Source organism: Ictalurus punctatus, chromosome 4, assembly GCF_001660625.3.
Source record: "Ictalurus punctatus breed USDA103 chromosome 4, Coco_2.0, whole genome shotgun sequence".
NCBI lineage: Eukaryota > Metazoa > Chordata > Actinopteri > Siluriformes > Ictaluridae > Ictalurus > Ictalurus punctatus.
In genome coordinates, this window is record NC_071284.1 from 28,632,143 (window position 1) to 28,655,467 (window position 23,325).

Genomic DNA, 23,325 nt, shown 5'->3' on the forward strand with positions numbered 1-23,325 from the left:
ACTCCCAAATCTCACAGTATTGCTGCAAAGCACAGGAGGAAGAGCCCAAAAAGTATATGCTAGAGTTTCCATGTATCCTTAGCTGTGTGGTGTATTCTCAGCTGCTGTATGCTAATAAGGAATGTCAGTGTATTAGGTAAAACAATCACTCTTGGCAAACATATTGTGAGGTTGGAAAGTGAAAGGATTTTATTTAACCACCACGTGGTCATAGGACAGTCTACAAGTAATATTTGATTCCAGTAGGTGTTCTCAAAGCATCCCTAAACAAGTAGACAAATCCAGAAGGTATTTAGCAAACTACCAAATGCATAGGCCCTGGAAGGTATACAGTGCCCTCCATTAATATTGGCACCCTTGGTAAATATGAGCAAAGAAGGCTATGAAAAAATTGTCTTTAATGTTGAACCTTTTGATCTTTTGTTTAAAAAAAATCACAAAAATACTCTGCTCACATGGATATCAAACAATTGCAAACAAAACACAGGTTTATCCAAAACAGGTCCCCTTTTAGTCAATACTTTGTGCTACCTCCCTTTTCCAAGTCTTCTCCTATAATGCCTGATGAGATTGGAGAATACATGGCAAGGGATCTGAGACCGTTCCTCCATACAGAATCTCTCCATGTCCTTCAAATTTCGAGGTCCACGCTGGTGGACTCTCCTCTTCAGTTCACCCCACTGGTTTTCTATGGGGTTCAGGTCAGGGGACTGGGATGGTCATGGCAGGACCTTGATTTTGTGGTCAGTAAACCATTTTTGTGTTGATTTTGATGCATGTTTTGGATCATTGTCCTGCTGGAAGATCCAGCCATGGCCAATTTTAAGCCTTCTGGCAGAGGCAGTCAGGTTTTCATTTAATATCTGTTCATATTTGATATTTGAGTCCATGATGCCATGTATCCTAACAACATGTCCAGGTCTTCAAGCTGAAAAACAGTCTCAAAACATTAAAGAGGCACCACCATATTTAACCGTGGGCATGAGGTACTTTTCCATATGGCTACCTCTCTGTGTGCACCAAAACCACCTCTGGTGTTTATTGGCAAAAAGCTCTATTTTGGTTTCATCTGACCATAGAACCCGATCCCATTTGAAGTTCCAGTAGTGTCTGACAAACTGAAGATGCTCGATGCTTTCTGGATGAGAGTAGAGGCTTTTTTCTTGAAAAAATGTAGGTGACTTCGGATTGTAGTTTTGGAGACTTTCTGACCCCAAGATGCAACTAACTTTCTCTTCACAGTGCGTTGAGACAACATAGACACGTGTCCAATTACAGGTCGATTCATAACATTTCCAGTTGCCTGGAACTTTTTAATTATTGCCCTGATGGAAGGGCATTTTCAATGCTTGTGCTATTTTCTTAAAGCCACTTTCCATTTTGTGAAGCTCAACAACCTTTTGCCGCAAATCACAGCTATAATCGTTGGTCTTACCCATTGTTATGAATGACTAAGGGAATTTGGCCCGTGTGTTACCTCATATTTATACCCCTGTGAAACAGGAAGTCATTGTTGAACAATTTCCGGTTCCTAGTCACCCAAGTGTACTTAACAAAATGTAAAATGTTAATGTGAATATACTTCAAATATATTGTTCTCATATGAATTCATAGGGGTGCCAATAATTTTTGCACATCTATATTTAACAAAGATGTTTTTGTTTAAGCCTGCGTTGTGTTTGCAACTGTTTGATATCCATGAGAGCAGAGTATTGTTGTGAATTTTTTGAAGAAAAGATCAAAAGGTTAAACAAGAAAGACAAGTTTTCACAGCCTTCTTTGCTCATATTTCCCAAGGGTGCCAATATTAGTGGAGGGCACTGTAAATGATTCAGAAAAAGAGATGGAAAAAGCTCTCATAGCAAGTACAGACAGGAAGTGAGGGAAGGGTGGACAGAGACAGAGAGTGAATGTTTAGCCGACAGATCATGTCCTGATTTCCCGACATGTAGACTTCTTCATTGAACACCGTGCCTTGGCCGATTAAAGCCGTCTTCTCCATGCTTCGGATCTGACCCCACTTCCGGGTCTCCACACAGAATGACGTGACCACAGTTTCAACATTGTTTCCACCAATCACAATCAACCTGTCGGTGGATCCCAGGAAGCAGAGGCTGGGCATATCTGCATCAATGCGTGTGAGGGTAGGAAGCAACTCACTCCAGCAGTCTGAGAAAGAGAAGAAGGTTTTAGGAATATGTAAAACAAGATAATTTTCATTCATCATTCATCCATGCATCTTCAGTAACCGTTTTATGCTGGTCAGACTCACGGTGGATCCGGAGCCTACCCCAGGGACACTGGGTGTGAGGCAGGAATACACCTTCAATGGGACACCTGTCCATCAACCACTCACACATCCTCACACTCTTTCATACCGAGGACAATTTAGAGTAGCCAATCCGCCTACTGCAATGTTTTGGAGATGGGAAGAAGCAAAGATCAGGACTGAACGAAGGTCCTTAGAGCAGTAATGTGGAATATATGGTTATTAATGTTATGGCATTGCATTAAAGTTATTTAGAGATTGTGAAGGAGTGAATCAATGAATGTTAAAAACTTATGTTCAAACCTGGTGGTAATAAATAATTACACTCTTAGCAAAGAATCCTAAAAATTATTTGGTTTGTTCCTCTGGGAAAACCCATAAAAATGTTTTATATAGAACCATCCATCCATCCATCCATTTACCATACTGTTTTTTCTACACAGGGTCGCTGAGGGATAGGGTTCAGGGAACTTGGTCCAGGGGCACCCTGGACGGGGTGCCAACCCATCACAGGGCACTACATAAGTATTCTTTATCAAACAGTATTCCAAAGAGAACTGCTTTAGAAAGCCAAGAACCCTTATTTACCCAAATAACCCTTGGAGAACCATATTTGTATGAGTGTTAGACTATACAAACCCAGGTATTTACACTTACCTTATTATATATTAAAAAAAAAAAAAGGTTACCAAAGGGTTCTTTGGATGGTTAATGGTTCTACCTTTCTAACGTAGCTCTGCTTGCAACCTTTTCTGAAAGGGAAACGGTGGGTTCTCCATTTAACCTTTGATGGTCCCCAAGAGGAAAAAAATCCAAAGAACTCTAGGGTGCTAGAAGGAATGTGTTTAGATTATAAATATATTACTATAAATCATTTTTTTAAAATCATAAACATTTCATAAGCTAGAACAGGCCACCAGACTTTCGGTTTCAGTCCAGGTTCACAAGGTTCACTAGATGTTTCTACTCAAGTGGATATCTGTTTATAGTTCAAGTGATGTTAACAGGATGTTGAATACAAAAAAGTGACTTTATAATATGTTTTAAGTAAGTCACCTGTTGCCATACCTTGTGTGGTATCATAGCGTAGTACTAGTTTCTCTCCAGTTCTCCGGATGTTCCCCAGCACATAGAGGCTTGTTCCTAGGCTGGTGGTGAGGGGGGAATCATGGGAGAGGGAAAGGGTAAACTGAAAGTCTGACAGAGGGAGTGAAGAGACAAAAGCCCAAGAATCTGTCCAAGGGTCATATCTCTCCACTGCTGTATATACTCCTGTGCTGGAGTCAGGAGTCACCAGGGAGTCCAGATACCAGCCCCCTACAGCGTAGATATGCCCCTCACACACCGCTGCACTGAAGTGGCGCCTGTGCTGAGAGAAGCCACGCACAGCCCTTCATCAGTAACCATTACACACTTTACAATTTATATGGTGTTCCTATGTTCCTATATTCCTGTGATTTGAACATAATTAACTCCATACCTTGATGAGAGGGGCCGTCGATACCCATTTATTTGTTAAAGGATTATATCGGAAGGAGGCCATCTTGAACTCATATCTCCTCTTCATGTGTTGCCGGAACCCACCAATGAGGTAGAGGTAGTTAAACAGGACTGCTGTGGTGAAGCACCACTTATCTGCACTAAATGGCAAATCTATAACAGCGCTCCATTTCCCATCATCCTCATCCAGCCTGAAAAGCCTCCTTGCAGACTCTGTTTCTCGAACGTTTCGTGAAATCAGATTCTCTTTCCTCAGGCAGCACAGCCGAGGTGAGCCCTTTGACCGGATCTGAAGGATCTTCTGCTGTAGGTGGAGGTCCAGGCTCCTGCTCAAGTGAGGAAGCTCTAGAAGGTTTGTGCTCAGGTACATAAGCACAGTTTCGTGGAGCTCAACACTGCTCAGCTCCTCAGCCAGCTGCAGGTAATGCAGGAACGTTTGCTCAGTGAGGATTTCGTACAGAGACGACAGCAGGCAACGAGTGAAATCAGGGACCAACAGATATGTGCTGACACGCAAATGCTCCTCTAGAAGATTATAAGGAACGCAGAATCTTTGTAGGAAGCAAAACTGCAGGAGGTTGTGGAACACTCTGGAGGGCACGTGGGACAGGATCACTAGACGCTCTGCACTTTCTCTCATGCAGGAGTTATACAGAGCCCTGAAGTACTCGCTACAGTCTGCCAGCCTCTCCACATCAACCTGATGCATGAAATATATTACTCTGAGCAAAGGTGATATGTTGGCCATAAAAATGCAAAGAACATCTGATTATTCATACAGTCTAAGTTGTTCAATTTATAGATACAGAATGAGAACTTTGAAGTGGATCATATGTGTGGGATTGTGAAACACTCTTAGATGAATGGTTTCCTAAAGTAAAAAACTTTCCAAAACAGTTATATGCCCAAATCATATGATTGCTTCAGTCCATAATCATCTCACTTGGATACTGTAGAGTTGCTACTGTAATCATAAAGACTGTCCTGTGCTTATCCCAAGACTCTTATTCACAATCTGCTCATGTTGAACATCCTAACTTCACACTTAGTACTGCTTGATGTTATACATCCTCAGAGGAAAGCAGTATCTACTCACTTCTTCACACATGACCTCACGGGCACTCACAATTGCTTAGTGCTGCTCTGACTCAGATAGGTGATAGGACGAACATTTTGCTGTTGCGTATCTTGAGCCCTGTATAGAACTTTTAAGGATCCCTTAAGTGTGTTAAATGGAAAAGTGTTGAAGTTATAAATAGTTAGCCATTATGCTTGAACTCGTATTCCCTCTAGACAAGAGATACATCGATTCTAGACACAAAGTGGTCAGATTAAAGCGAATTGTAAGTGTATTTGTGTAGAGACTCACATAGAAAATGTATGTGCTGGTCTGGATGGTAAACATGGGTCCATTTCCATGGTAACGATATGTCCTAGCTTCCTGGTCCATTTTCCATCTGTCTCTTTGGCTGCCATCAGGCATACTCCTCATCTTATCAGCATGAGAACGACTCCACATTGTAAATCTGTTCAGATTCTGCATAACCCATGTTAAATCACTCTTGAACCCAAAACATCTTTGAATATAGTCGAAACTGTACTTTATCCATGAGAATAGACTGAGGAGTAATGCTGAAAGAGTCTCCCAGAGAGCATCCATACTTCTAGACTCAGTCCAGAGCAGATTTATCAGAACTTTCACTTACGTTTTTGCTTTTAGTCCATATAATTAACAAAAAGTGGCATTTTAAGTGATCACTAGAAGACTTGTTACTTGGCAGACTCCAATAAGGTTTAAGTGTTGCTAGCACAATAAACTCAGGCTGCCTTACTCAGTCGATCCTCTTGTCTCTCTTGTAAACTAGGCCTGTTTGTTTTGAAGGTTTCTTTCCATTGTGCAGCTCAGTCTGGAGTGCACGGTGTGTGTTATTGAGCTAAAGTAGGAGGAGCAGAGCTATTTTAGGAAGCTCACTGCCCATAGCACTGGATTGAAACAGGACCAGACATAGCCATGTTGGAGTGCAGTTCTTAAGACTGCGAAAAAAATAAAAAAATAAAAACCCCCCCGAAAAAAATAAAAAAATAAAATCCTGATCACTGAGAGGAAAGATCTAACCCTCTTCTTCCATGCTCACCTGCACACACTCCAATCTTCAGATACTTCATCTGCTTTCTGTCTGTTCTTCTCGGCTCTGCGCCATGGAAAATACGGCTTTTAGAGTGGCTGGCCCAAAGTGTGCAATATTCTTCCTTTCCATCACACACAGCTAAAACCCCATCACCGTGCTTTACCACCTATTAAATAAATGAATATGAATGTGTGAACTGTACCTTTGTTATATCTAACCATGTGATTCACTTTTCCTTTTTTCCCCTTGATTTAAATTTTATTACTATTATTATTACTACTACTACTACTACTACTACTTCTACTACACTGTTTAGCATGTATTAAGCGTAGTTGTACAGTGTCCTTGGCTACCCTGAAAGGTGCTTAAGGTCTCCCTCATAGTTACTGCTGACCGTTCGTTGATCTCAGCTAAAACAGGAACGTGATCATTCTTCTGTGGTCACTGCAGCAGTGCTCTGTAACCATCTACCAGCAAACCTCAGATATGTTTTTCTGTGCCTTTTAAAATAAAATCTCAAAACATAATTCCATCCCATAGTCTTTGTGAATGCTAGAACGTGAATGCTAGAATGCATATTGTCTGAAGCATCACAAAACAATATGTTTAAACAACACATTGTACAGCAACTTGTAATATGTGCTTTATAAATAAAAATAACCTTTTGTGGTGACAATATTTTGCGTTTTAAGCAGCTCCATAGTTTAGGGACCTTAGGGAATGTTATGACCATGTTATACTTTTCTTTTTGGTGTAGTATTTTTAATAGAATGCAGAACATGAATTAAACTGATAGTTAATGAACATACAGTATAAATGACATTTACACAAATGGTTAGATTTCAAATATTTTTATTTGTAGTAAGAGGTTCAATGGCTGCTGTGTCCTATAAAAGGCAAATAAGTAAATATTTTCACAGACACAAATAATACATAAGTGAAAACTGGACCCAGCTCAATACCGTTATGGTCGTTTAAAGGCTGCAATAAATGAGAGGTATTAAAATAATTAGTAGCTGTAATGATGGAAAGTAAGAAAAGGGATGCACGAAATGAGTAGGGCTTAACTATCACTAACACGCAGTATGAAATTGCTCCCAGGGTATAGAGAATTCTTTGCATTTTATAAAACTTGTACATATTAGCCTCTCTGCATTAACTTCCATCGGAAATCACTAAACCTGGTATACTAAAAGGACGGAAATAACGATAATCAAAATTCTCGTGGCCTCGATTTTGGACGTATTTGAGTCCAGATTATTAAGTGCTTTCATATTTTAGATTTGGTTCAGATTCAGTACTGATCTGCTTTGGATGACTGATAGATCAATAAATAAATCGCACCATGCGAAAATAAAAAATAAAATAAAATAAATAAAAAGATTAAACATATAGCTACAGACACTGTAAATAAGAAACTGGATAAGGTCTGATCACAAGCTTGGTAAGTTACAATAAAGCATGTTGTTCAATCATAAATATAGTGCAAGCAGACTGGCCATTTAGCCAAATTAAGGAAAAAAAGACATAAAAAGATGTATGAAAGGTATTCACCATTCATCCACTAAGTTCCATGAATGTTTATAATACTTGACTTCAATATTTTACTTCCAGTCTTTCAGGTTAGTGTTCAAACAATTGTGGTACACAAACACAAACTGCCAGATGTGATGTACCAACCTGCAGGTGTTAATCTGAGTGCAGGCCCCTTAGCAGCCCACTCAGTACCACAATTAAGAGCAGTTAAAAAACCGTTGTAATAACCAAAACAGTTTTCATTACAACTGAAGCATCAAAAATGCTCAAAACCAGCTACAAATGCTTTAGCTTTCAGGGGTTTGCTATAGAACTGTGGGACTTTAAAAAAAATTTTTTTTTAATTATCCTAAACCCTCACTAAATACTCACTCATGGTATAACAAACTTAATTGGTTCCCTAAATGTTAAGAATTGAGTTGAATTGAAGATGAATAAACAGAAATGATAAACATGCCGTGTAAGCAAACCACAGCACACAACAAGTATCGGCAGGGCATGTGGGTAATATGATTAAAAGTTTAGATTGTTTGGGACCTTATCTCTCAAATCAAGAGAGGCTGCTGTCTGCATTTCACATACAGCCTCGTTCTCCTCTTTCTTCACACTGCCTCTCTTTCCCTCTCTATCTGCATTTGTGTTGTCTCCCTAAGGCTTCATAGGCAGTCTCTCTGTTCCTTCCTTCAGACTTCTCTGCCTCTCTCCCTCTACTGTAAAATGAAACAAAACTGCTATAGTAATGTCATGTCAATGTACAGAATAACGAATATTATATTATATTATAATATATTAAATATATTTATATTTTATAAGAATATAAATATATTTAAGTAAAACAAACCACAGTAATCAGTCCTCTTTATAAATTCATGACCAACATAAATTAAAAACTACTCCCAACTTCTCTCTCCACATTCTTCTTCCTCATTAGCTTAGGCAATTGGATATGCTTCAAAAAAAGTAGAGGGAAGGGGAGACGACGCACACATTCACTCAAACTGAGGTAGTTATAATGAAGAGGAAACGGGAAAAAAGTTTTTGCGCCGCGATACCTACGTTTTTTTTATTTTAACGTGTTAAAGGGATAGCTCACCCACAAAAATAAAAACTGGGTCATTATTTACTCACCCAAATGTAGTTCTCCAAACCTTAACAAAAATTAAATAATTGAAGAAATGTTCTCTATGGTTTTTGTCTGTATAATGAAAGGCAACCGCGACCAAAACTTTCAAACTTCAAAAGAGGACAAAGGTATAAGAGTGAGTTGTAGATTACAAGTTTCCTGTAGGAATAAATACTAACAATTTGGATGAAAAACAAGACTAATTTAAAGTTATTTATCTATATAAATCTAAACATACCATGCACAGTCCAATTCAAAAACTAACATCAGCCTGCGTTGGGTCTCCAACCATACTGACAAATCAATCAATCATGACCCCTTTAATTATTGTTCTTAAAATGGAAGAAAAAAAAAAAGTTATGGTGTTTTGGAATGATGTAAAGGTGACTAAATGACAACAGGACTTTCATTTTAGGGTTAATTATCCTGTTAAAGGATCACCATGACTAAAAATGCCATATTTGAACATCAAATAGTTTAGGGAAACAGAAGGCACAAAAATATTTTCTGGAATACTACTACTGAGTTGTGGGCATGAGCAATAAAAGTGCTCTTAGTTGTGAGAACATTAGAAAATATTCACGCTATTCTTGATCATTTCTTACCTGGCTCTAACTCTGTCTCCTCAAAAAAGGGTTGTATATCTATGTATATCTATTTTTAAAAAAACAACAAAAAAAAAACATTTATTTGAATACTGCATCTTATTTTATGTGCGTGTGAGCATACTGGGCTATAGTCAGAAATGTTATTTGTGTAGGTTAAACTCGGGTCTGTAACCGCTCCTGCTCCCCAGACTTTCTGCACATTATTGATTAAAGCTTTAACAGTCTCAGTCACTTGAGGCAAAAAGCCAAGAATTTCTTCAATTCAAATGATTTCTTTTTTGTTTTATCTACAAGATAAAACAAAATGTACCACTTAATGTATGTATCCATTTTAATGCATGTTCATGCTATCTGAAATGTCTGTATGGTCCTTATATTATCTCAGAATACACATTAATGCACAAGCACAACTTCATGCTTCTTAATTCTTGTTCACAAAGAGAATATCGAGAAATGATGGGCAAAGCTTGCAGTATTGTGTGAAATATAGAAATAAATGTAATGAGAGCCAGTTTGTGTACACACTTAACTGTACGTACACACACAGACACACACAGTTCACAGTAATGATTCAGGAAGTTCCTCATTGTCAAAAGTCAACAAAAAATACAGTAAATTAAAATAAATAAGGATATGTACCATATACATAAGTGCTTGGTTTAGATTAGATAAAAGGATGCACCATATCTGCGGTTGTTGCTGTAATACTGGACATTTGTGCACCCAGCAAGACAGTTCGAGAAAAATTACAGTATATGAATGTTAAGCAAATTATGTAGTAGGAAATTACTGACCACTTGTTAGTCGCTGGATCTGCTCACGGTCTTTATACCATTTCAAAAGTAAAATAGTAAATGGAGGGGGGGAATGAATGAAAGAAGGACGTGCTCATCCGAGTTCTGATCCATCCAGAAACATTCTCCAACAGTTGATTAGGCAAAGAGCTTTTTCATCTTGAAGTATGTATCAAACCGGTGCTGGGCATAATCCTGAAGAAAAAGGGGGGCGGGGGCGGGGGGATAAAAAATTAAAACATGCTCGTTATTTAAGATTAGACTCATTCATGAGGGATGACAACCCTTATGTCATCTATCATCATGTGTGCCTTTATACTACTTTGTTAAATGAATGAATAAATTATATATATATATATATATATATATATATATATATATATATATATATATATATATATATATATATATATATATATATAAACACACACACACATGTATGTATATATATATACATATATATACACACACACACACACACACACACACACATACATATATATATATATATATATATATATATATATATATAGACAGATAGATAGACAGAGAGAGAGAGATGGACGTAGATGTTCTGAGAAATAAATCGACTTATCAATTTGGGATTAGTTCTCTAATCTGTCTGCTCATTTACACATTACAGGAGATCTGTTAAAGGGCTCTTTTTTATTTTTTATATTTAAAACATTGCAGCATAGGCTCCATTTCCTAAGGTGGCTAAGGAAAGCACAGCTCCCCCAACAGCTCCTTCTGAACGTCTACCGTTGCACCATTGAGTCCATAATCACATACTGTATAGCAGTGTGGTACTCATGCTGCACCTCAGACACACAGGCATTCCAGTGCATCATCAAACCAGCCCAAAGAATCACTGGAACACCGCGTCTAACACAGGAAAATGGATAATTTCTGCATGACTCACCATGTATCCGAATTCAATCGTGGAAATTCTGGCTTGAATAATGGACCACAGACCCCAGAAGAAATGAGAGGCAAGGGCAAACCTGCAAATGGGTACACACAAATGAGAGTTAGAGATTATTAGGGAAATCAATGCTGTGCAAGAAGGTGAGCTTCTCCAGCCACCATCAGTAAACCAGATTAGACATCCAGCCTGCACACGTTACAGGATGAACTGGAAAGAAAAGAGCAAGTGCAGGTGAACACGGAGCAGCAGGTTTAGCTCGCCTAAGGAGTCATCCTGAATCATACCTGTTTGCCTCGACAATCATCTGCTCCATCTTGGATTGGTCTTCACATACAGCACCTTCACTCTCAGACAAGTAGTTTCTGAAGAAGTGCAGCTAAAGAGTGAACCAGAAAGGGCATGATAAGAGGAGTGCGGAGTAATGATGGGGGAAAAATAAATCGATTTAAAATAAATAAATAAAATACATCACGTTTAAAGAATCTGCGTCAATCTAATCTGTTTTAGGTAAACAGTAGCAAACATTCCTAATGAAAAATAAACCTCTAGAGGCCAGGGTGATCAAAATCCTCTAAAACAGCATTAGAATTTTAATTATTCTTGTCTTCACATAATATGTATAGCTTATATTTAACCTCTACAGCATTATTGTAGTTGTAGTGCCCAATACACCCAACAAAACAGCATTTGAGATAAAAAAAAAAAAGACTACTAAAACTACATACACACATTATTATATATACAAAAATATACTATTAATAACGTGAAAAGAAATAATGTACGTCATGAATGACGTGTATTTTTCCCACAGCAGGAAGTTCAGGTGGCACGTATTTTAATAAAACGTGAATAAAACGTGAAATATTTTTTAAAAATTCTAGCCACATCACTGTGACAGCCATGATTTATTATTATTATTATTATTGTTATTATTATTATTAATTAATTAATTTATTTTTTAAATTAAGAATGAAAATCTCATCAAGCTGTAAAAGCAAATAATAATTAAAAAAATGAGGCATCAAAATGCATAAATAATCATTTTAACACTGCATCTTGGAAACCTGAATTGACATCTCAATTTGATTAAATATCGGAAGATTCCCACCCCAAGCGCTGTGCAAATAATTATGGAAATAGTAAAAAAAAATAATAATAATTCTAATAAAGTAAAATATATTTAACAATTTATAAAGCATAGCAGAGTTACCTGTAGCGCCATCTAAATAATCACGAGGGCACAAGTTAGATGTTGGAGAGGTTAGAGATGTAAACGTGATTCACCTGCTGTTCTCTGGTTGGGTAGTTGTCCAGGTTTGCCTTATAAAAAGGCCACTTGTCGTATGTGTAGTCATACATCCACTCACAGAAATGATTCCCGAAGTCAAAACCCCTGCACCAAACAGACACAAGTAGAACATGAGTCATCAGATTAAAAATAAATCATTACAATTATAATAATATACAATGACTTATAATGACTGATAATTATCCCACTTCCCCCCTCCTCTGGTTGCTCCTCTGGCTAATCCCCCCTTTACCCAGTCACTGACTTTTGTACACAGCCTCCTCAATTCAGAGATATGTTCAAAACTTTTCCAGGACGTTGTCATGGACTTGGTTTGGTCTTATTGACGCGGTTTGCTTGAGCACGTTCTCTAACAAACTCTGGAGTCTTCCAGGAATGGATGTATTTACGTATATTGAGGCCAAGGAGGGGGAATACTTGCACAAAGCACCGCTATCATTTCAATAATACAGTGGTGATGTGTTGCGTGTAGAAATGCAGTGGACTTTTCTTAAATCGGGCTCACCTGTAATTATAGCTGCTGTACTCAAAGTCGATAAGCATCAGTTTATCAGAGGAACCCTGATCTCGGCCGTCCAACCGCAGAACATTTCCTAAAGCGGAGACAAGTTAAAGGATTTGTTTGTGCGTACGTGTGTGTGTGTGTGTGTGTGTGTACGCGCGTGTGTGCACCTATGTACACATCTACGTGTGTATGTGCACATCTACGTGTGTGTGTGTACGTATGCGCGTGTACGTATGTATGTGTATGTATGTGTATGCATGTGTGTATGCATGTACATGTGTATGTGTACGTGTGTCTGTATGTACTTGTCTATGTACGCGTGTACGTACACGCATGTACGTATGTGTGTGTATGTACGTATGCATGTATGTGTGTACACGTGTGTGTATGTATGTGTCTACATACGCGTGTTTGTACACGTCTACGTGTGTATGTGCGCATCTACATGTGTGTACGTATGTAGGTGTCTACGTACGCGCGTGTACGTGTGTGTGTATGTATGTGTTTGTGTATGCACGTGTGTGTATAAATATGTACATGTACATGTGTACGTACACGCGTGTACGTGTGTCTGTATGTACTTGTCTATGTACGCGTGTACGTACACGTGTGTATATACGTATGCATGTATGTACATGTGTGTACATGTGTGTGTGCATGTACACGCGTGTATGTGCGTATGTATGTGTACGTGTCTACATACGCGTGTGTGTATGTGTACGTACACGTGTATGTATGTATGCATGTGTACATGTGTGTATACGCGTGTACATGTGTGGGTGCATGCATGTATGTACGTGTGTGTACGCATGTGTGTGTGTGTATGTGTATGCATGTGCGCAAAGTAAGAGAAAGAGAGACTCACCTTCTTGTACATCATTGTGACAGAAGACCACAGGTGAAGGAGTCTTTTCCAGTAGTGCTCTATGATTAAAGAGGAAGCCAATATTATGTTACAACCACACAGTAGGATTATAGGATCATCCAATAGTAGGATTACACGGCCACCAGTAAACGAGCCGGCGTGACACCACACTCAGTTCGGCAAAAAAAAGAAGCAAAGGTGTTCCAGGACGGCTAATTACATTACCAAAAGAGAGAATGATATTATAATAATAATATCAGACCCAGAATAATAATATCAGACCCACTGGTGCAGGAACACTTACATTACCAGTGTTTAAAAGCCTGAATATTGAGAGACCATTAGTTATAGTTAGGAAATTATTAGGAAAGAATTTCCATACATGTTTCTACGTTAAGATTTTCTCTGTTCAAACTATTCTAAATTAATGTACTGTGCAAAAGTTTTACCACCCTATTTCTTTGAGTACATTATAGAGTCAGTACAAAAACATTTTTGATTCCCCAAACATTAGTTTTCTACCACCAAATTAAATGCTACAGAGAAATGTGTGTAAAGTAAAGAAAGCAGCATATTAAGTGGTAAGAGACACTTTTCAGACAAAAAAAAAACAAAAAAACAACATAACGAAGGCTGCTGGGTTTTGCTGCAAAATTAAGAAGCAAGTGCGAGAGTCAAAGTCTTCAGAAGAACCGTGACTGGTTCTGCAAGATGCTCAATAAACCTTACATCTCATTTCCTTATAAAACTGCACTATAAATTTATAGATTTATAAATAAATTTAAAGCAAAGGGTCGCCACAATAAATGTTGACTTTCATTTACTACCGTTTACTGCTCTTTATAGTTTTTTAATGTAATGTATAAACATTTAATTACTTTTAATCACTTTTGAATGCATCTTTGCTCTACAGCAGAGGTGTCCAATCTTATCAGGAAAGGGCCGGTGTGGGTGCAGGTTTTCATTCCAACCAAGCAGAAGCCACACCTCAGTCTATTTCCGGATAAGACCGGGCACCCCTGCTCTACAGCATTTGCATGTGCCTAAAACTTTTGCACAGAAATGTAAATTCAGATACTACAGGCCACAGCAGAATGAGGAACATGTTAAAACTGACTCTAAACTGCCATAGCTTATTATAGAACTTATGAACAATAATTGAAGATTAACTGTCAGTGCGTTTACATGGACAACAATAATTCACTCTTAACCCGATTAAGACGATACTTTGATTAAGAAACTACCATGTAAACAGCAATTTTTAAATTACCTTAATCTGATTAAGGTCATACTCGAAGTAAGCACTAATCGAATTAAGACGTGTGGAGTATTCCTGTTTTCGTCGCATTATCGACGTGTATTACAGTATTAACGTCGTGAGAGAGTTTTCACCGCATTTTGCGACAGGACACAATCGCACACGGCAGTGCTCAACATTTTACGGCGAACAAGAGTACGGCTGCGACCCAAACCACGTACTTGCCTACTATAAGCCTGTAGTGGGGAAAAATACATGTATCTCGGCTACTATATAGACGGTAAGTACGCGGTTTGGGACGCAGCCCACGGCTTCAAGCAGTTGTCTATTAGCACGTATAGCATGACAAATAATTAACTGCTCTTAAAGCGTTCGTAAAAAAAATTAAATAAAAACACTCAAAACTGTATACGGTACCATAACGATGTTATGGTGCGGTGACGTAATGATGTGTGCCGTTAATCTAAATATGTTCTATAACATGTAAAACGGGAACATGACAGGAGTATTCTAAAAGCGACTCGTGTAAACACCTCAATCACATTATTATCTTACTCAGAGTAAGGTCAATAATTAGATTACTACTCTCCATGTAAACGTAGTCATAGTTGCTCTGGTCAAAGAAAGTGAGCCGCACAAGTGAGCAGGAACACGCCTACTGGATTTGCATAAAAGTAAGCGTTGCTTTGTTACAGTGCAACACGTATACAAATGCATTGGCATTATGACCATATCCCTGCTGGATACACAAGCAAAAAGAAACCAGTTTGCCAACTAATAACAATGAATACTTGCCAAAAGGTATTTGTCAGTTTACACATGGGACGATGTACAAGCTCTACAGTTTTGTCAGGTTGGGTTTAAACTGAGATTTAAAAAGCAGATTTCTTACCAGTAAAAACTACCTGTTCTACTTATATCCAACCACCCTACTCTAACCCCAACCTACCCACATCCAACACAAAACAAAACACACCGCTGTTATTTTCAAGAATGTAACCCTTATAAACAACAATAAACAGCTAAACCACGACAGACATTAGATATTCAATGTCTAAATATAGATATCAATAGATAGAGCAGTGTTTCTTTAAGATCACTGAATATTTACGTTTAATAGGAAAGGAATTTATGGAGAAGGGTTTTAAAGTAAATTTGGGGATCATATCGGGATTTACAATCTGATTTTAAGTTCTAAGGTGACTCCAGAATCTTAGAAAGCAACAAACAATCCAGAAGTTTCTGGGTCTGCAGAAATGCATGTACACTGGAGAAGGAACTAAAACACTTCCTTGAACTGTACACAGCATGGAGCTAAAAATGAACACTTGGTGGAAACCGTACCAGAAGTTCCCGAGGATTTGGGCTCTTGAAAAGCTTTCTACAAAAACATATATATACACATTCTCTTTCACACACTTGAACACACACACACTCAATCCACTCACACACTGTAAGCAGCATTTGTAAACAATAGCTCGATTCTGCCTCCCAGTAATCCTTGCCACATCCACTGTGTGTCAGTGTGAGTGAGTGTTTGAGACAGACACGTTTTTCTGGCAGGTGTTAAGTTAGTGTCACACCACCAACCGACGTTACGTTAACGCCACGTCACTTAATAGGCATTAATTTGCTCATCACAAAGCAAAGAGATGGAACTTTGTTTTATCTCGCCATCGTTGGTGTTTTGCCAATTGAATGAATGAATCTACAGCAAGTTGGATCATTCGGTCGGCAAAACACCAACGATGGCCAGGTAAGGATTAAATACGTAAGGTCTCTGCTGTCTATTATACTATAATAATTCCTTATTTATTAATGAGTGAAGGACATCAGGTTCAGGATTATCATACAATAAAAGACTGCACCTGACTTCTGTTATCTGCTTGCGTCATAAAACAAAGTTCCTTCTCGCCATTGTTGGTGTTTTGCCGATTGAATGAGCTGACTTCCCATATATTCCACAAACACAGTAAAGGGGGAGCTTTGTGATGAGCAAATTAATGGGCGATTAAGCGACGTGTGGTGTTAACTTCACTACTGGTACTAAATGTCTGGCGGCACTCTGTGTTTATTCAACACCTAGCGGCACTATCTTAATGCAGTTTTTAACCTTCGAACAGCATAACCATGCATGCGAATAATGATCCATTTGGCTTTCCATAGCGCATGCATGCACATTGACCTCCAAGACACACAGACCTTGAACTAGTATTACATGTGGTAAGCCTGATAAGATCACGTAGCGTAATCTGTCCACGTAGCGTAATCCATCTCACAAAATCACTCGCACGAACACACATTATCTGCCAAACTAGTTTTATAAATGACTCCTCGCACATTTAGTTCAGATCCGTTTTGGCCTGTATCACTTAATCTTGGCTTAGCATGTAGAATACAATGCTGCGATTACCTTGTTTTGGTCTTCCCCAGCCATTAATGAGCTGGTTTGGCTACATATCACATAGACTTCGTTTACATGGACAGGAATAAATCTAATTATTGACCTTACTCTAAATAAGACATTATTCTGATTAAAGTGTTTACATGAGTTGCTTTTAGAATATTCCTTTCATGTTCCTGTTTTACATGTTCTAGAACATAGATCGATTAACAGCACACGCCGTTACGTCCCCATGTGTACGTGTCCCGTCACAAAATGCGGTGAATACTCCCACATGACATTAATAGTGTAATTAAGCTGTGTATGTGTCTAAGGCAAAGCGATAATGCAAGAAAAAAAAGGAATACTCCACGTCTTAATCCGGCTAATGTCATACTCAAAGTAAACAAATCGAATTAAGAAATCAGAAATCGCAGTTTACATTGTAGTTTCTTAATCAGAGTATCGTCTTAATCGGGTTAATATTGGAATATTGTTGTCCATGTAAACGTACTGACTGTCACCTCAACCATTTGTTTAACGTATCTCTCTTTTTTCCTCTCTTTCCGACTTTCCTCTTACCTCAGATTTGCCAGCTCCGCAGAAAGATCGTACTTCATCAGCTTGTTGAACTTCTTGATATGAGCTTTGCGCACAAATCTAATATGGCTGATTTGCTCCATATACCTAAACAAGTGCATGAAAGGAAACAGATCTTGATCAGTGTGAACGTCACCACTAATACTGTATCATCGTTTGAATCCTGAGAGCAGCTTTTACCTCTCCATGGTCACAAAAAGCCATTTGGGCTCCTTACCGAATGGCATAACCATACGGTGGAAACGGGCCATCTTACTGGCTATTTCAGCCGAGATGTCTGGTTGTTGCAGGTGCTCGGTGCACAGGCGATTACTCTGGAAAGAAGAAACGCATTCGAGTTAATGCTCATTAAATACAAAATACGTTTCAAATTGGTAGTAGTACACCAGGGCAGCTAGACTTGTGCCGATTATCTCAGGGGCTTTAACATTTCCAGACAAATTCAATCTCCTGATTGTCTAGTTAACTGGAATAATCTAAACATTACACATGTGTTTGGTTTATTCTTTAAGAATGCCATAGTGTTTACATCAGTGGTAGTCAAACCAATTCCTGCAGATGTACCACCTTCAGATCTTAATGTAAGCCTTGATTAGCTGGATTAGGAGTGTAGCGCTAGAGGTATATATCTAAACACAGCAGCTCATTAGACCTCCAGGGGCTGAATGTACAAACAGATCTTTGCTACTCTACACATCCATATTTATGTGAAAACACACATACCAAACCAGTTGCTAAACAAAACTGCCCATTGCCCTGTACATTATTAACACTCCATAATATTAAGATGGGGAGAAAATCTATATAGTTCACAAATGTATTCACTTTAAGCATAAAGTATGCTTTGCATAAGTATTCACCCCGTCGCTGTGAAACCCCTAAACGCCAGTTGTTCCAAAACTAGTAACTTGTAAGAGCTATTAAATAAGAAGAGAAAGCAGACATCTGATTGGTAAGAGTAACCCTCCTACAGTCCTGTTATCATTGAAGTTTGACCCCTAATAACTCTACTCTCATCTAAAAGCCAAGCAGTCGCACCACTACATTGAAATAGGTCATGGTTAAATATGATTATTCTAGAAAAATGGTCTACAAGCTGACTTTACACCTGCTCTCCGTAAGACCAAAAAAAAATAATTAATAAAATCAGTCTTTGATCTGTTGGTACAACAGTCTCGAATGTACACCCAGTCAGTTGTGTGCAAGCTTATTATGAAGCATCTGTGTGTGTGATTATTCGATGATTATACTTGTGGTTTGTGTGAAACCAGACTCACAGGAAGATACTCTTCTAAACGTCCCTCTGGGAAGATGCCGTAGAGACGAGGACCCAACTCTCGCTCTGCTAGAATGGCAAACATCACACTCTCGGTCACCAAGGAGTCCACTCCCTAAACACATACACAAATTCAAATTTTATTTATTTGTCACACACACAGTACACAAGCATATGCAATATGACGTGGAGTAGAGAAATATTAATTTACTGACATAAAATATAGTTTACATAGACCAACATGAAAAAAAACAAAGTATTTTAAATAAATAAGTAAATAATAATAATTTCATGTTTATATAACTGACAGCATTTAACTAGACAAATGTCATTATTTCACAAAAAATATTTTATTATCAACCTCATCGCTCAAATTTTACCTGTAAAATGACCCCATAGATGCGCAGCAGCACACATGCAGGTTCGGCCCCTATGGGATTCACATTATCGGGTAAGCTGCATTTGTAGAGGAGGTTACTGAGACCACCACTGCAAACATAGAAACACAGGAGTGAGTCATGCATCGGAATTATTTCTTCACCATGTGGACAAATTCTTCTATTTTATCGTGGTTATTTTTCACTTGGCCACAGAATAAAACTTCTTGATGAACTTGTGCCACGTTTAAAAGACCTATCTGAGTCATGTAGGTCAAAACGACCGCTGTTCACTTGATCATGTGAGCAAGTTCCCAGAAACAAGCATATGGAGCAACAGTTGTGCTCTCAGCACACAATTTAACAAGGGTAGGAAAAATAAAACCGGACCCCACTAGGCCAAGGGCAGACTGCAGCATGTCATTCGCTCTGCTGAAAAGGTGATTAGCTGCCACCCTTCATGACCTGTACACTTCCAGGACCCTGAAGCAGGCAGTTAAGATTGTGCCTGACCCCTCTCACCCTGGACACAAACTTTTCGAGGCACTCCCCTCAGGCAGGAGGCTGCGGTCCTTCAAGACCATATGCGTTACATTAACGCACACAACTCAGACCACTATACTGCACCTTTTCACTTCAAACTGTGAGCATTTGCACATCCTGCATAATGTACAGTTAATGTCCATTTTTATTTTCCTAAATCGTTACATTTATGCGCATTTTCATAACTTTCGGGTACACGGTGGCTTAGCACATTCGCCCCACACCTCCAGGGTCAGGGGTTCGATTACTGGCCGCGGCCCTGCGTGTGCACGTTCTCCCTGTACTGCGGGGATTTCCTCTGGGTCCAAAGACATCCATGGTAGGCTGATGGGCATGTCCAAAGTGCCAATAATGTATGAATGGGTGTCTGTTTGAGCCCTGCGATGGATTGGCAGCCTGTCCACGGTGTCCCCCGCCTGTCCGTGTAAACGTCGTCACTTCTTAGAGGACTTGTATGCATGTGACAGCGGTATCTCGAAGGCCAATAATATCGCGATAATAAACGATTTATTAATAAACGATCAGCCATACTTAGAGTGCATGATATGATATAGATCTTTTTTTCTGTTGTTGTCGTACCTTACGATGCTGATATCAAAGTCCTCCAGAGTGATGGTCTTCCACGCACCGGACAGAAAGTTCTGACACCACGTGAAAGCTCGGCTCCGGGTTTCCCGGTCTACGTCCTCGGTCCTCCCGTCCTGGTACGATTCCGCCTCGGAGTCCTCATCCCCGTTCGCGTCCATCAGCTCTCTAATGACAGGGTTTTCCACCGCACCGTTCACAGCGGATCCCGCACCGTTCACAGCGGATCCCGCACCGTGTGCGGTAACTCTTTGTCCGGCCTGCATGATATCCGGTGGAACCCGAGCAAGCGTGAAAAGCCTCAACTGCGCTAATAAATACCGCTAAAGTGAGCAAAATGTCGCTCAGGGTCACCCAAGTGTACTATTACAGAGCTTCACGTAAAGAAGCAGAGTTCACCTGGATCCAGTAGGAGTTGCTATGGTAGCCGTGTGACAGATAATAATCCAGTGAGTTAACCAGTCGGTAAACCGTTACGTCACAATATATTTATATATCAAACCGCCTAATTATTATTAGTAGTAGTATTAATATTATTCCTGTTCAAAGATCTAACTCAAACCGGCTTTGTAAAGAACCGCTAGTGAAGCTGCGTAAAAACACCAACGCGTTGCTGTACGTAGGGAACGCGCGACGCGACGTCATCTCCGTCCTACAGTGGTTTCACAGAGTCACGTGATCAATGACAAAGACGTCAATTTCTGACCAATCACATGCGCGACTCTCATTTGCGTGTAGTATGAATACAGTCCCGTACGTACAACACAACATCCGCCATCTTGCATTGTCATGTGACTTTCGACGTCATCACAAACGCTAAAATATTAAAGGGACCACAAGGATTAAAGCAACCGCACTAAGGTAAAGTGAACTGAATTAGTAATGTAATGTAATGTGGGCTGGGTTAACAGGATGAGGTAAATTAGTTACACTTAGCGTGGCCGGATAAAGCATGAGGGAGATCACAAAAAAAAAGGTTTCTCTACTGAGAATTCGGACATACTACCCCTCTGGCTTACTGCTTTTCATCTACTGTGTAGTAGGGTAGTATGCGGTTTCCGACACAGCCTTTATTTTACGAGTCCTCATTGGCTCAGTCTGGTTGGTTGATTTGTGAAGAGTACTGTACTTTGAAAGTTGGATAATCAATACGTTACATTTAAATCATCACTTATTATGTGTCATAAATGACTTCTTGTTTTTGTTGTTTAGTTTTTTTTCTTGGTGAATTGTTGCACTTTTGTTTTTGTATATTGTAATTTGTAAACTTTGGCATTGCAGTGTCTTTGTACCATGTGAAAGAGTGTTCTCTAAGCCAAGGGAAGTACTGTCAAAGAGGAGAAATAGACTCAGCCCTAACACTGTCAAACAGCTTTTTATTTCTCAAAAAAATAAATAATTCTAAACCAGTTTGTGACCTTTCTGTGATTCCCACAGTTACACAAGCACTATCACTGCCAAATCTCATAACAAGTTTTAATACCCAGGTGAACCCATCACACCGTGTCCTTATTCACATTTTAGTCCCACACTTTACATGAATGGATCGTTTTGTCCATGTCAAAATGGATGATTTCCATTCAAACTTATTCAATTGCATTTTTAAATACCCAGTCATACAAATAATATGAAGAATATAAATAATTTCAGGCAAAATACTCACAGTGTGCAACTCTGTTAGTCATATATGTGTACATTATTCTTCTGTTACATCATACTGACTTAAATTAATTCATACCGGCATTTATTGCCACACTTTAATGGGTAAATGAATTTAGCAGAGGGAGAAATACAACACACACACGTGTTAGGCTTTTATTTGTGCACATAACACTGAAACTATCTATGGAGTGTGCGGTGGCTGCTTCATCAGACTGATCTTCTTCCACAGGCTTCTTCCCAATGCTTTAATTTTTACTAACCACCAGATGGCGCTGTTTCCGACACTCTCGAAGCTTTGATTCTTTTCCCAGAACAGTCAGGGGAAATCCTCAGTGCTTTATGAGGCTTCATTTCCCCATCCCTACCACACGCCTACGTATAAAACAAAATCTAACTAACACCGCATTGTTTTATTCACTACTTTCGCCTTCCTTCGGTTATATTGGCGCTAGAAGAATGACATGAATCTTGTCCAATCAAATCGCGCGTATCTCGATCGGCCTGGAGAATATTACTCAGTGATTGGATGTCGTAAGGGGACTAGCACCACCCCTTTATACGAAGGCAACAGATTAGTCTCTCCTTGTAGTGTTATATGAGAAGAGTGTTTATAGTGTTTATGGACAGGAATTGTAAATAAAATCTAGCTAATGTGTGAAGAGTTAAAACTAGAGAAAACAAACACGATTTCTAATTTGCATATGTATGCATATTCACAGATCCTGACATTTTTAATGAGGATTACGGAGTATAGATGTTCCTAGTCCATTTCAATAATTCATTGGGAATTTTATTAAAACAGTAACTATTTGTTACTCTACACAGACTATTTTAGTATGAAAAAAAGAATGATGCCTTCAGGACTTTAATATTTACATGTGAAATTCCGCAGACGGATTGGTATTTACAGACCAAAAATAGAGCATGCTTAGATTTTTATTTAGTGAACTGTATTTCATTTTAGACATTGATGATTATGAATTATAATGGTACTTTCATTAGTGTTTTTTACTAATATGTTCCTACTGGGGTGCACTGTGGCTTAGCATTTAGCGCGTTCACCTCACACCTCCAG

General features: G+C 38.9%; 2 protein-coding genes across 3 annotated transcripts; both read right to left on the reverse strand.

Annotated features, from left to right (window-relative positions):
• Window positions 1–18: 18 nt before the first annotated feature.
• Window positions 19–6,525, reverse strand: LOC108264446 (kelch-like protein 32). Of its 2 annotated transcripts, none has more exons than XM_017465989.3 (4): window positions 5,139–6,525; window positions 3,750–4,184; window positions 3,338–3,638; window positions 19–2,169 (listed from the first exon to the last, which is right to left on the reverse strand). In XM_017465989.3, the coding sequence occupies exons 1-4, from the start codon at window positions 5,427–5,429 to the stop codon at window positions 1,832–1,834; spliced, it is 1,365 nt and encodes a 454-aa protein (XP_017321478.1). In that variant the 5' UTR covers window positions 5,430–6,525; the 3' UTR covers window positions 19–1,831. The 2 variants fall into 2 exon arrangements, with proteins under 2 accessions (XP_017321478.1, XP_017321476.1); XM_017465987.3 differs by having other exon boundaries at window positions 3,750–4,469; window positions 5,139–6,520.
• A 208-nt stretch (window positions 6,526–6,733) lies between these two features.
• On the reverse strand, window positions 6,734–21,253 carry chkb (choline kinase beta). Its single transcript, XM_047155185.1, has 11 exons — window positions 20,583–21,253; window positions 19,464–19,572; window positions 19,085–19,198; window positions 17,988–18,121; window positions 17,790–17,894; window positions 13,567–13,625; window positions 12,702–12,789; window positions 12,172–12,280; window positions 11,172–11,263; window positions 10,882–10,963; window positions 6,734–10,154 (listed from the first exon to the last, which is right to left on the reverse strand). Exons 1-11 carry the CDS (start codon window positions 20,852–20,854, stop codon window positions 10,098–10,100), a joined length of 1,221 nt encoding a protein of 406 aa, XP_047011141.1. The 5' UTR covers window positions 20,855–21,253; the 3' UTR covers window positions 6,734–10,097.
• Window positions 21,254–23,325: the final 2,072 nt, after the last annotated feature.